The sequence below is a fragment of the Clytia hemisphaerica genome, unplaced genomic scaffold (genome assembly GCF_902728285.1).
Source record: "Clytia hemisphaerica strain Z4C2 unplaced genomic scaffold, Clytia hemisphaerica genome assembly, whole genome shotgun sequence".
NCBI lineage: Eukaryota > Metazoa > Cnidaria > Hydrozoa > Leptothecata > Clytiidae > Clytia > Clytia hemisphaerica.
Genome location: NW_027104378.1, coordinates 793,135 through 808,358, shown reverse-complemented (window position 1 = coordinate 808,358; position 15,224 = coordinate 793,135). Strand labels below are relative to the sequence as shown.

The 15,224-nt window shown below is 39.1% G+C and overlaps 1 protein-coding gene across 2 annotated transcripts; it reads left to right on the top strand.

Moving 5' to 3' along the window:
* The first annotated feature begins 320 nt into the window (after positions 1-320).
* Positions 321-15,035, top strand: LOC136819048 (tRNA-uridine aminocarboxypropyltransferase 2-like). 2 transcript variants are annotated; one of them, XM_067075214.1, is made up of 4 exons: positions 321-479; positions 1,371-1,533; positions 12,992-13,251; positions 14,363-15,035. In XM_067075214.1, the coding sequence occupies exons 1-4, from the start codon at positions 384-386 to the stop codon at positions 14,486-14,488; spliced, it is 645 nt and encodes a 214-aa protein (XP_066931315.1). In that variant the 5' UTR covers positions 321-383; the 3' UTR covers positions 14,489-15,035. The 2 variants fall into 2 exon arrangements, with proteins under 2 accessions (XP_066931315.1, XP_066931314.1); XM_067075213.1 differs by having other exon boundaries at positions 321-599.
* The last annotated feature ends 189 nt before the right edge of the window (positions 15,036-15,224 follow it).

Below are 15,224 nucleotides of genomic sequence, written 5' to 3'. Positions count from 1 at the left end.
GGCAGTTGTTCATTCAGGTAGTCTTTCAAGCTCCATCCACCATTTGCAATTTCTCTATTTGCCCTACTTTTTTAGTGATGCTGATAGCTCTAGAAATATTTAGGGGAGCTCCGTTTTGATTGATTACCAAAGTTTTTTCTTTTGGATAAATACAAAAGTTTTTCATATGGAAATAAGTTTTAGAATTTTTGTTTTCAATTCAGCTAACGTCGAAGTCTTCATTAGGATTCTAAGCCCATTATTCTAAAAGACCTGTCTGGTGATTCTAGATTTATGTATTCATTATAATGCGTTATAAATTTATGTTTATTTTTTCAGAATAACTAAACCCAAAAAATCAGAATTAATAGAACAAAATACTTGATACCAACAAATTATTGCACATGGTTGTAGCAGGAAATTATATGGAAGAAGATTGTGGGAACGATCCACATTATTTATTCCCTTTCCAAGAGATTGATGAAATTGAGCAGATCACGGTTAAAAGACCTAATTGTTTACGTTGTAAACGACCTGAGCGTGTTTGTGTTTGCTTTGCTTTTCCAAAAGTTCCAGTACCAATTACAACTACATTGCATATCTTACAACATCCTAGAGAGGTTATTATTTAGACATTGTTCAGACGTTATGCTTTTGTATCGTTCCAAAACGTCCCCAAACACTGTGCGACCGTCAAAATTCGAAACGTCAAAAAAGAAGACGGCGTTTCATAGAAAAGCAGATCGAAATGATTTCGTTCCACAATGGTTAAATCGAAGAAGACAGTGTAAAGCAAAGTTGACATGGCGCCAAAATCGCTTTGCGTCGACTTCGCTCACCGTCGCCCTCGATACATAAGCTCGGTACTATTTTCATGGGAACAGAACTGCTCCGGAAACGTTCCGGAACCAATACAAACACTCTCGATCCGTAGCAAAAAGCATACTGAAGCGATACGAAACCTTAACGTCTGAAAACATTGTCTTTTTTTATCTAATTATACACCTTTTAATCTTTCGATCAGCATAATACTGAATTAGTTGGCTAATTACATCTTACATGTGACATCACCACAACTCTAAAGCAACTCTCTGGTGACTTTAAATTGATTTAATTAACAACCATTTGCGAAAACTACTACTCTTAGACTTTTACGGACTCGCTGCTCCAAAGCTATCAATCGAAAGGCAGCCTTCACAGCCACTTCTCAGGAGAATCTTACTATTGACCCTTCGCTTTACTTGTGGAGGATCAAGCAGAAAAGCATCTCAAGTTTCTTATTTAAAGTCTTCGGGGTTGAAAGGTTGTAGCTTTCGCACTGTTGCCAATGCTATGGTCGTTTGTTCACACCCAATAGTATTATCTCCTTTATTATCTTTCATTGTCTACAGCAAGATTTTCGTCAGCTAACCACTGTTCCTCTGTTACAAGAATGTATTCCCAAAGATAAATGTGTCATCTACCGTGGTAAAAGATTTCCAAAGTCTAAATTTGCCAAGTTACACGAAGTCTGTGCGCAGACGAACACAGCTGTTCTTTATCCAGCAAAAGATGGTAAGGATTTAAAGGTTTTGTTTTTAAATAAGAGTGCTATCGTTTGCTTACTCATCACTTTTAATTTACAAGCTTTTTCACATTAAATTGACACGGATGTGGAGCAAGATTGGTCAGAAAAAGGAAAAGAAAAACATTTCTTTCCTTATATCAGCATAATATAACAATAGGCAGACACTGTCCTGAAATGAAATATGTGCTGTCTGATATGAAACGGGATCACTTATGTAAATTAAAACCTTGAAAGTTCATTTGCTTTATAACAATTGCTATCATGTGGAAGCCACTCTTAAAGGGAATCAGTCTACTTACGTTGACGTGGTTTTCACGAAAGATGAGGTGTTTGCGTTTCTTTTTGCTTTCGGTATTATAGTCACCAAGGTTTAAACCTTGAGTGGGTAAATGGTTTTGCGAGAAGATTTTTGGCTAGGTTGCAATATATGGTGTCTTGAATATGACGGACTTTAAAAACTGAAACTGTCGGGGTTTTTGACGGAAATAAGTAACTGGTAACATCATAACATACATAGCATATATTATAATACTATTTATTAATACATAACGTCTCATACACATGCTATAATATAATGATTGCCACCACAGAGTCTATACAGATGGCCCACACAGAGACACCCCGCTATTGGAACAGCTGGAACACTAGAACAGTTAAGAAAACGCCCTTAATAAACACCCATTCACGCCTTTCACACCCACCACCACAGAGTCTATAGAGATGGCCCACACAGAGACACCCTGCAATTGGAACAGCTGGAACACTAGAACAGTTATCAAAACGCCCTTAATAAACACCCATTCACGCCTTTCACACCCACCACCACAGAGTCTATACAGATGGCCCACACAGAGACACCCTGCAATTGGAACAGCTGGAACACTAGAACAGTTATCAAAACGCCCTTAATAAACACCCATTCACGCCTTTCACACCCGCCACCATAGAGTCTATACAGATGGCCCACACAGAGATACCCTGCAATTGGAACAGCTGGAACACTAGAACAGTTAATAAAACTCCCTTAATAAACGCCAATCCACGCCTTTCACACCCACCACCACAGAGTCTATACAGATGGCCCACACAGAGACACCCTGCAATTGGAACAGCTGGAACACTAGAACAGTTAATAAAACGCCCTTAATAAACACCCATTCACGCCTTTCACACCCACCACCACAGAGTCAATACAGAGAGATAGCCCACACAGAGACACCCTGCAATTGGAACAGCTGGAACACTAGAACAGTTTTCAAAACGCCCTTAATAAACACCCATTCACGCCTTTCACACCCACCACCATAGAGTCTATACAGATGGCCCACACAGAGACACCCTGCAATTGGAACAGCTGGAACACTAGAACAATTAATAAAACGCCCTTAAAAAACACCCATCCACGCCTTTCACGCCCGCCACCATAGAGTCTATACAGATGGCCCACACAGAGACACCCTGCAATTGGAACAGCTGGAACACTAGAACAGTTAAAAAACGCCCTTAATAAACGCCCTTAAAGGGAATCAGTCTACTTACGTTGACGTGGTTTTCACGAAAGATGAGGTGTTTGCGTTTCTTTTTGCTTTCGGTATTATAGTCACCAAGGTTTAAACCTTGAGTGGGTAAATGGTTTTGCGAGAAGATTTTTGGCTAGGTTGCAATATATGGTGTCTTGAATATGACGGACTTTAAAAACTGAAACTGTCGGGGTTTTTGACGGAAATAAGTAACTGGTAACATCATAACATACATAGCATATATTATAATACTATTTATTAATACATAACGTCTCATACACATGCTATAATATAATGATTGCCACCACAGAGTCTATACAGATGGCCCACACAGAGACACCCCGCTATTGGACAGCTGGAACACTAGAACAGTTAAGAAAACGCCCTTAATAAACACCCATTCACGCCTTTCACACCCACCACCACAGAGTCTATAGAGATGGCCCACACAGAGACACCCTGCAATTGGAACAGCTGGAACACTAGAACAGTTATCAAAACGCCCTTAATAAACACCCATTCACGCCTTTCACACCCACCACCACAGAGTCTATACAGATGGCCCACACAGAGACACCCTGCAATTGGAACAGCTGGAACACTAGAACAGTTATCAAAACGCCCTTAATAAACACCCATTCACGCCTTTCACACCCGCCACCATAGAGTCTATACAGATGGCCCACACAGAGATACCCTGCAATTGGAACAGCTGGAACACTAGAACAGTTAATAAAACTCCCTTAATAAACGCCAATCCACGCCTTTCACACCCACCACCACAGCGTCTATACAGATGGCCCACACAGAGACACCCTGCAATTGGAACAGCTGGAACACTAGAACAGTTAATAAAACGCCCTTAATAAACACCCATTCACGCCTTTCACACCCACCACCACAGAGTCAATACAGAGAGATAGCCCACACAGAGACACCCTGCAATTGGAACAGCTGGAACACTAGAACAGTTTTCAAAACGCCCTTAATAAACACCCATTCACGCCTTTCACACCCACCACCATAGAGTCTATACAGATGGCCCACACAGAGACACCCTGCAATTGGAACAGCTGGAACACTAGAACAATTAATAAAACGCCCTTAAAAAACACCCATCCACGCCTTTCACGCCCGCCACCATAGAGTCTATACAGATGGCCCACACAGAGACACCCTGCAATTGGAACAGCTGGAACACTAGAACAGTTAAAAAACGCCCTTAATAAACGCCCTTAAAGGGAATCAGTCTACTTACGTTGACGTGGTTTTCACGAAAGATGAGGTGTTTGCGTTTCTTTTTGCTTTCGGTATTATAGTCACCAAGGTTTAAACCTTGAGTGGGTAAATGGTTTTGCGAGAAGATTTTTGGCTAGGTTGCAATATATGGTGTCTTGAATATGACGGACTTTAAAAACTGAAACTGTCGGGGTTTTTGACGGAAAATAAGTAACTGGTAACATCATAACATACATAGCATATATTATAATACTATTTATTAATACATAACGTCTCATACACATGCTATAATATAATGATTGCCACCACAGAGTCTATACAGATGGCCCACACAGAGACACCCCGCTATTGGAACAGCTGGAACACTAGAACAGTTAAGAAAACGCCCTTAATAAACACCCATTCACGCCTTTCACACCCACCACCACAGAGTCTATAGAGATGGCCCACACAGAGACACCCTGCAATTGGAACAGCTGGAACACTAGAACAGTTAAAAAACGCCCTTAATAAACGCCCTTAATAAACGCCAATCCACGCCTTTCACACCCACCACCACAGAGTCTATACAGATGGCCCACACAGAGACACCCTGCAATTGGAACAGCTGGAACACTAGAACAGTTATCAAAACGCCCTTAATAAACACCCATTCACGCCTTTCACACCCACCACCATAGAGTGTATACAGATAGCCCACACAGAGACACCCTGCAATTGGAACAGCTGGAACACTAGAACAGTTATTAAAACGCCCTTAATAAACACCCATTAACGCCTTTCACACCCACCACCACAGAGTCAATACAGAGAGATAGCCCACACAGAGACACCCTGCAATTGGAACAGCTGGAACACTATAACAGTTATTAAAACGCCCTTAATAAACACCCATTCACGCCTTTCACACCCGCCACCATTGAGTCTATACAGATGGCCCACACAGAGACACCCTGCAATTGGAACAGCTGGAACACTAGAACAGTTATCAAAACGCCCTTAATAAACACCAATTCACGCCTTTCACACCCACCACCACAGAGTCTATACAGATGGCCCACACAGAGACACCCTGCAATTGGAACAGCTGGAACACTATAACAGTTATTAAAACGCCCTCAATAAACACCCATTCACGCCTTTCACACCCACCCAGAGTCTATATAGAGATTAAGTCATACAGTGAAGGAGCAAACGAATTTTTAGGGAATAAAGGAAATGCTATTGGTTACATATCGTTTTTTGTAAAAATCTTATCTATGAAATATTTTCCAAAGATCTGAATATTCAAAGTAAGTATCAATATAGTTTTTGTTTTTTGGTAAATAGAAACATGAAACAAAAAAATAACTCTACTATAAGCCTTGTCTTAACAGTATAATAGAAACTCTACTTTCTTGGCCCTTCTTTGCGCGCTGAGAAAAGTTAGTGTACAATTAATTACTTTTGAGACTGATTTTGAGACAAATTTTGGCGAACCATTAAGTTTTAAGCAAAATTAAGTTTTCAGATGAGAAATATTCAAGCAATGTATTGATGCAACGGTCAAAATCCTTTTGAGAAATCGAAAATTCGGAAAATTGAGTTCCACAAACAATCTTAAAATTTCAGATCATAAAATTAGCTCCCTTAATATAGCTATTATATACATATAAACATTTGTTAGTTAAAAATAAACTAAAATATGAAAGTTTCCTTCGTTTTTTAAATAGTACAAGAGCCACAAAGATGTGGTTAAATATTTCCTCCAATAGCTCAGAGCATAGATTGTAGTCGCAGTCGAACCCCACAGATTATCCTAAAGCCCCAACTTAGTAACTTAATTTATTAAAGCCTTTATATTAAGCAATATCCGATGCAAAACAAAATACAACCATATTCCTGCTAAAAATTATCGTTATTTCATAGACATGTTCACAGATGATATAAGTCTAAAAACTTGTTAAAAAATTGCATGCAAATGATAACCGCATTTTAACACAAAAATAAATGTATTTTATTCAACTAATATTGGTTTTTACCTTCATTAAGGAAATAAAATCTTAGATTTACAAGTTGATATTATTCTAAGACTCATCTGAGTAAGAAAGTGCCAAAATATCTTGAGACTGTCTACTAAGGGACTAATATGGAAATATGGCAATATGAATTTGGGAGATATCGAAATATGTTGTACACATTAGTTTCATATAAAAAACTTCCTTGTCATCAATATTTTAAAGCACCATATTATACCATTCACAAATAAAAAGTTACTTAAAAATGGATCTCCTTCTTTACAGATTTAGATTTCCAGTGCACAACATCTGTTACATTAGTATTCATTTGATAATATACCAAATTGTCAACCTTGAAATTGTCACATTTCGTTACAGTATTGCTAAATATTTACAACACTTTCCAGCAAACTTTTTTGTGAAATTTGTGTCTTGATAAACTAAACTCCATGACATTTGTATCATTGATCATTAAATCACATCTTGGAACAATAGAGTTCCTTGGTTCAATTATTGCAAGAATGTTAATCTTTGTTCATATTCTCATTATGTGCAACATTATCATTACATCATTGCCTGCAAGTTACATTGTATTGTCAGCTTTAGAGGTCGTCAAACTTTGTTGAATTTGTGATCCTGGCACCTGAATGTGAAAGGAAACAAAAATTCAAAATTTCATAATGGGAAATAATCTCTTTACAGTAATCAATGCCAAATGTGTTGTCATTCACTGAAATCTCCCAAAAAAAAGACTTTAAAAAAGTGAGACTCTGCTTGATGGTTTGAGCTATGTTTGCCATGCATATATACTGAGCCATTAAAGAAGCTTACAGGAACGTACAAAAAGGACCACAGGGTACGTACAAAAAGGACCACAGGGTACGTACAATAAGTTACACTGGGAACATACAATAAGGTTGACGGGAAACATACAATAAGGTTCACGGGGAACATACAATAAGGTTCACAGGGAACGTACAATAAGGTACAAGGGGAACGTACAATAGACCTTTTTTCAAAGAGGCCACCCTGTTGAATAATTACTTATGTAGTCCAGCAGAAAAACAATGATAAAACCATGCATAATTATTACAATATGTATGATACAGTAATTATGCATGGCTCTATCATTGTTTTTATGGCTGGAGTACATAATTATTCACAACAGGACGTCCTCTTTGAAAAAAGGTCTATAAGGTACAAGCGGAACGTACAATAAGGTACAAGGGGAACATACAATAAGGTACACGAGGAACGTACAATAAGGTACACGGGGAACATACAATAAGGTACACTGGGAACGTACAATAAGGTTCACGGGGAACGTACAATAAGGTACAACTTGTATGGATTCCACGAAATCTCGCGCCGAAGATATTTTCTGTGCAGCAAGCCTCACGCCAAGCAAAATTTCTTTTGTACCAGCATTCAATTTTTCAATAAGGGTGCAAGATGGGAAAAGAGGCGCATGCGCGAACATAATTAATAAATTGACGCGAGCGCAAGCGAGCGACAATAAATTTAGCCAAATGGAAGCTAAAAATTGATGGATTATGGAGTCATTCACGCCGAGCTGGAATTATTACTTTACGCCAACTGAAAATCAAACAATCTTTGTAAGTACCCTTACGCCAATGCGCCAAAAACATTTCAGTTGTATGCCGAAGAACTTCGGTGTTAGTTACACGAAATCCATACTGGTAAGGGGAACGTACAATAAGGTACAAGGGGAAAGTACAATAAGGAACACAGGAAACCTACAGGGAACGTACAATAAGGTATATACACGGGGAACATACAATAAGGTACAGGGGAACGTACAATAAGGTACATGGGGTACGTATGTATACGGGGAACTGCACAATAAGATACACTGGAACGTAAATAAGATACACATGGAGCGTACAAAAAGGTACCCAGGAACACACAAAAAGGACCAACAGAGAGCGTACAAAAGGTACCCTGAAAGCATTCAAAAAGGACCATGGGTAGTGTACAAAAAGGAAAACGTACCAAAGGATCCCAGAGAGCGCACAAAAGATACAAGGGAGGGGAGCATACAAAAAGGTAAACAGGGAGTAAAAGCATATATTATGATCTAGTTTTCTTTTTAGCATCTGGCATCAAGGCTAAAAATGGGGCACTGAGAAGAGTGCAAGCTTTTCCAAGTTTTGACGGTTCTAGACAATATATACATGATGGAAATCAGAAAGAAATTTATGCTCACCTTCTTCTCAAGTCAAGATAGGAATGGATTGGATTTCCATGTGTTTCAGCTTCTTTCTCCACCCTTCTTCTTCTCCTTATGGGAAAAACAACAAATACAGCACACAGAGGCAGTCCTCTGAGCTTTACACACAATCATTTGTTTTATGAAAAGCTGGTAAAAACCACAGATATCTGTAAAGCCCGAAGGGCTAGATTTGCGGCTTTTATCAAAAAGTGAAGCTCATCTTTGGAAGGATTTCCTACCAGAGTCACGTGACTAAAATATGCAATTTCACCGGCTTGAGAGATGTGAAATAGCGTTTGTCCCCTACGTTTTTTGATCTCGCGCTCCGAAAACAATTAAAATGCTAGATCCTATCCATCGGCACGAAATTTAAAAAGTCAAATTTTTGCTTCACTTTTTTTTGCTGGAGAAAGCTTAAAGTTGCAAATCTAGCCCTTCGGGCTTAGATATCTGTGGTAAAAACCCCTGCAAAGGATACTATTTTTTTCCCCGCTAAATCTTCGCGACGATTTTTAGTCACGTGACTGAAGAGCCTAGTCATAATGTGCAGCACGAATATAGAAAACATTAACATCGAAAATGGAAGAAACGGAAAAAGGCCGTTTTAATAAATATTCCCCTATAGTAGGGAAATATTTAAAAATGTACATGTTTAAAATATACGTAGTAGAATGTAAAAAATGAAACACAACTATTAATCGCCTTACTTCTTGAGACACTTATTTCGATCTTAGATGTAATTTCAGAGTTACACTGCCTTTTCTGAAAAAAAAAAGCAAACAAAAAAAACAAAGGAAATTTGTCCTGAGTTTTCCGATCTTATTACTTATGTTTGAATGAGTTTGGTATTTTTCTATTAACAAAAGATGATATTTCTGCCAGCTTAAAAACTCCAATACCTTATCATCTCCGGTCCTTCCTATCTATAATAAAAATATAAAAAATTCTCTAATTTAAATACCTTAAGGGAAGAAATTTTCGCGGTGTTTATTAAGGGCGTTTTATTAACTGTTCTAGTGTTCCAGCTGTTCCAATTGCAAGGTGTCTCTGTGTGGGCCATCTGTATAGACTCTATGGTGGTGGGTGTGAAAGGCGTGAATGGGTGTTTATTAAGGGCGTTTTATTAACTGTTCTAGTGTTCCAGCTGTTCCAATTGCAGGGTGTCTCTGTGTGGGCCATCTGTATTATAGACTCTATGGTGGTGGGTGTGAAAGGCGTGGATGGGCGTTTTAATAACTGTTCTAGTGTTCCAGCTGTTCCAATTGCAGGGTGTCTCTGTGTGGGCCATCTGTATAGACTCTATGGTGGTGGGTGTGAAAGGCGTGTGATGGGTGTTTATTAAGGGCGTTTTATTAACTGTTCTAGTGTTCCAGCTGTTCCAATTGCAGGGTGTCTCTGTGTGGGCCATCTGTATAGACTCTATGGAGGTGGGTGTGAAAGGCGTGAATGGGTGTTTATTAAGGGCGTTTTATTAACTGTTCTAGTGTTCCAGCTGTTCCAATTGCAGGGTGTCTCTGTGTGGGCCATCTGTATAGACTCTGTGGTGGTGGGTGTGAAAGGCGTGGATTGGCGTTTATTAAGGGCGTTTTATTAACTGTTCTAGTGTTCCAGCTGTTCCAATTGCAGGGTGTCTCTGTGTGGGCCATCTGTATAGACTCTGTGGTGGTGGGTGTGAAAGCGTGAATGGGTGTTTATTAAGGGCGTTTTATTAACTGTTCTAGTGTTCCAGCTGTTCCAATTGCAGGGTGTCTCTGTGTGGGCCATCTGTATAGACTCTGTGGTGGTGGGTGTGAAAGGCGTGGATTGGCGTTTATTAAGGGCGTTTTATTAACTGTTCTAGTGTTCCAGCTGTTCCAATTGCAGGGTGTCTCTGTGTGGGCCATCTGTATAGACTCTGTGGTGGCGGGCGTGAAAGGCGTGGATGGGTGTTTTTAAGGGCGTTTTATTAACTGTTCTAGTGTTCCAGCTGTTCCAATTGCAGGGTGTCTCTGTGTGGGCCATCTGTATAGACTCTATGGTGGTGGGTGTGAAAGGCGTGAATGGGTGTTTATTAAGGGCGTTTTATTAACTGTTCTAGTGTTCCAGCTGTTCCAATTGCAGGGTGTCTCTGTGTGGGCCATCTGTATACACTCTGTGGTGGTGGGTGTGAAAGGCGTGAATGGGTGTTTATTAAGGGCGTTTTATTAACTGTTCTAGTGTTCCAGCTGTTCCAATTGCAGGGTGTCTCTGTGTGGGCCATCTGTATAGACTCTGTGGTGGTGGGTGTGAAAGGCGTAGATTGGCGTTTATTAAGGGCGTTTTATTAACTGTTCTAGTGTTCCAGCTGTTCCAATTGCAGGGTGTCTCTGTGTGGGCCATCTGTATAGACTCTGTGGTGGTGGGTGTGAAAGGCGTGGATTGGCGTTTATTAAGGGCGTTTTATTAACTGTTCTAGTGTTCCAGCTGTTCCAATTGCAGGGTGTCTCTGTGTGGGCCATCTGTATAGACTCTGTGGTGGTGGGTGTGAAAGGTGTGAATGGGTGTTTATTAAGGGCGTTTTATTAACTGTTCTAGTGTTCCAGCTGTTCCAATTGCAGGGTGTCTCTGTGTGGGCCATCTGTATAGACTCTGTGGCGGTGGGTGTGAAAGGCGTGGATTGGCGTTTATTAAGGGCGTTTTATTAACTGTTCTAGTGTTCCAGCTGTTCCAATTGCAGGGTGTCTCTGTGTGGGCCATCTGTATAGACTCTATGGTGGCGGGCGTGAAAGGCGTGGATGGGTGTTTTTTAAGGGCGTTTTATTAACTGTTCTAGTGTTCCAGCTGTTCCAATAGCAGGGTGTCTCTGTGTGGGCCATCTGTATAGACTCTATGGTGGTGGGTGTGAAAGGCGTGAATGGGTGTTTATTAAGGGCGTTTTATTAACTGTTCTAGTGTTCCAGCTGTTCCGATTGCAGGGTGTCTCTGTGTGGGCCATCTCTATTATAGACTCTATGGTGGTGGGTGTGAAAGGCGTGGATGGGCGTTTTGATAACTGTTCTAGTGTTCCAGCTGTTCCAGCTGTTCCAATTGCAGGGTATCTCTGTGTGGCCATCTGTATAGACTCTATGGTGGTGGGTGTGAAAGGCGTGAATGGGTGTTCTCAACTTCAGTTGAGCTATAATCTGAGAATGTCTGTATGTCTGTCTGTATGTATGTCCGTCCGAAAACTTTAGGGCAGGCTGGACACTTCAAAAAAGGTCGGATTTGGCTGAAATTTGGCACACTTGTTCCTTGGGTGAATATCTGGGGGTGTTTTTTTCATTTTTTGAAAATTTTGATTTTTGGGGCCTGGGGACGAGTTTTTCGCCAAAACGAGGCTAAAACTTTGGGGCAGCCTGGATACTTCAAAAAAGGTTGGATTTGGCTGAAATTTGGCACACTTGTTCCTTGGGTGAATATCTGGGGTTTTTTTTTTTCATTTTTTGAAAATTTTGATTTTTGGGGCCTGGGGACGAGTTTTTCGCCAAAACGAGGCTAAAACTTTGGGGCAGCCTGGACACTTCAAAAAAGGTCGGATTTGACTGAAATTTTGCACACTTGTTCCTTGGGTGAATATCTGGGGGTGTTTTTTTCATTTTTTGAAAATTTTGATTTTTGGGGCCTGGGGACGAGTAAAAAAATGAAAAAATTAAGATAAAAACACCCCCAGGTATTCACCCAAGGAACAAGTGTACCAAATTTCAGCCAAAACGGACAAAGTATATTTGCTACCTAATATTAAATATTTGAAATGTTACAATTGGGCCTTCTAATAACGGGAAAATCTGAAGTTGAGCCCAGTGCGGTGCGCACGTTCGACTATTTATTAAGGGCGTTTTAATAACTGTTCTAGAGTACGAGACGTTATGTATTATAGTATTATAATATATACTATGCATGTTATGAAGTGACCAGTTTTATGGATTACATGGAATAACTCACTTAGTAGAGATTTCATGTTGACGTTTTAACAAATATATCGTCGATACTTATTTCCGTCACAAAACCCCGACAGTTTCAGTATTAAAAGTCCGTCAAATTCAAGACACCATATATTGCAACCTAGCCAGATTTTTTCAGGAGACAATTTTCTTCAAAAATAATTTTATTTTCGCGGAACTTATTTTCGCGATTCGGTCCCTTTTTCAACTAATTTCTTACATTTTCTTAGGGGTTTCCACTAGACTTTTTCTGCTAAAACCCTGGTTTCAAGATTCTCGCGTGCATTAAATTTCGCGAATTTTCGAAAAAAACACATGAAACTCGCGAAATAAAATCCTCGCGTAAGTTATTCCACTTCAGATAATTTAGAAGTTGATATTATCAGATTATTTCTCCCACCAAAATTGAGAACATTCTAAGAATATTTTTGAGGAACTTTCTATGGCTTTAAACCTAGGTCAACACCAGAAGGCTTCAAAAAAAATTAACAAAGATATTTGATTTACTCATCATCTAGCTGTGGACATTAAAGATTTCGTAGCACAACTAGACGGTGAGCCTCTCCAATTGATCGTCTTGGATGGAACGTGGCAAGAAGCCAGAGCTATCGGACACAATTGTTCAGCACTCTTAAAAGGCATTCCCAAAGTGAAAATAACTGGCTCATGGCGTAGTGAATTTGTCATCAAAACACAGCCCACTGATGAAAGTGTTTCAACGTTGGAAGCAGTGGCCATTGCATTGTCACAGATTGAACAAATACCTGATTTCATTACTGTATGGAAAATCTTTTTTTGAAAAACTTACTTTTAACGTAATCCTTTTTTTTAATAAAGATTGCTCTGTTGTTTTTCAAGAAAATTTGAAAAGGTGCAAATACTCCATTTAGTAACAAGGAATAAGCAAATGACCATTTCCAATCTTCCTTTGGGGTTTTTCTGAAAAAGAAATTTTTATTTTTTACTTTTTAAACTCTATTTCACTGTTTCGATCACCTTCAAACCATATTTTTTGCTTAAAACTCCCTTTCACAGCCTCCTAACTTTTAATGATTCAACACAACAAACACTATTCATGATATGTAACCCTTGCAATGTGTTTTGAGATTATCTCACATAGCCAACAGCTGATTGATTTTAAGTGATGTACCTGTCATTAATTATGTCACATTCGCAACCAATCAGCTGTTTTGTTCGTAATAATATAGTTCCAGAAAACGTTAAAGTGATGTATGTAGTTATGAATAGTGTTTGTTAGGAGAAATATAATCTCATAACAGATCATCCATTCTGCGCATAACACGCTCTGCCCTTAAGAGATATGGTAAATGTGGCAACCTTACCTGGTTGCTCAGCCAAAACAATCAAAACCGTGTTGCTTTTTTCTTGGAAGCGAATATGACAGCGCAAGCGACTGGGTTCTAATGTTTAAGTTTAAGTTTATGATTGGCTTTTGATCTTGGTACGATTGTTTTGCCTAAGACAAACATTTAATATTCATCCCAAAACTGGATGAAAAAGATCAAAGCGGTGTGTCAACCTGAGCAGATTCTCTTTTAAGGCCGGTCTCTACTTGCGCGCTGCGATCGCACTTTTTCGAGCAAAGCTACCAAGCTATTTTGGTCGAAAGGAAAATGAAGCAATTCCGTTGGCGCGATCTGACGTAACGGTTGAGAAAAGTTGAAATGTGTTCAACTTTTTTTTTCGAGCGCGCGCTACATTTTTATGACGTAATCTTTTTTCCAAGCAAAAAGGATTGGCGCCAAAAGGTGCGATTGCAACGCGCGCAAGTGGAGGCCGGCCTTTGGATACGTAATATGCGTGGATCATCAGAATCTTCTTGGAGATTAGGAGAGTTACCGTAGAAAACTTCTTTTTTTCTTCTCTAGATTGCAAGGAAACCATTGAAAGCTTTGTGTGATTTTCAAATCCAACATGGCGCACAAATCCATGAGAGTAAGGAATCCCTGGCAAGGAAAGGCATCAAATACCGAATATTTGAGAAGAAGTTTTAAAACTGCTATTTGGTGCTTGTGTAAAGGGAAAATAATGGGAAGATGTTTTTTGCAACTTAATCCATATTACATATTATTTGTTGACTTGCTATCATCGCAATGATTTGTGGGAAATCAGGACTATACTTAATATAATGATAACAGCTTTAATGACCCGTAATATAATTTCTTTGTGGTTTTTGACAAAGAAGGAGATGTTATTTGAGTACTAATAGTCTCTTTTTCCATGATTCATCGCAACAGCGATGGAAAGGTATTATGGATAATATAATCTTAATTGACAATAATTTTGTTGGACACGAAACTTAGTAAAAATTACCATTGTTGGTTTATTTAAAACTGAATAAAACTGGAATGCCAATCACCTGAGAAAAGTTTCGGTAGTACATAACGCGCAATATCATGAACTGTAATGTTAAATATTTTCCAAAATATTGTTTTTTTGTAAAAATTATATAAGTTTTTAAAAGTTTTTTTAAGAGAATCCTTAGATCTTATTATATTTTGTATTAGAATCTTCAAAGAAAAATAGTGGGTCACTTTTTAACTGTGTTGTTTCTGCTGTAAATGGGAATTATTGGGCTGGTCCAAAAAAATCAATGCAGGGGGTGAATGAACCTTTTCAAGTCAAAAGGAATTTTTTTGAAATGTGTTTATACCCCCCCCCCTGGAGAATAGCTAAATTTGCAAAAAAGAAACTTGGAAAAAATTCTTTTAATGTCTAAAAGTGAGGGTG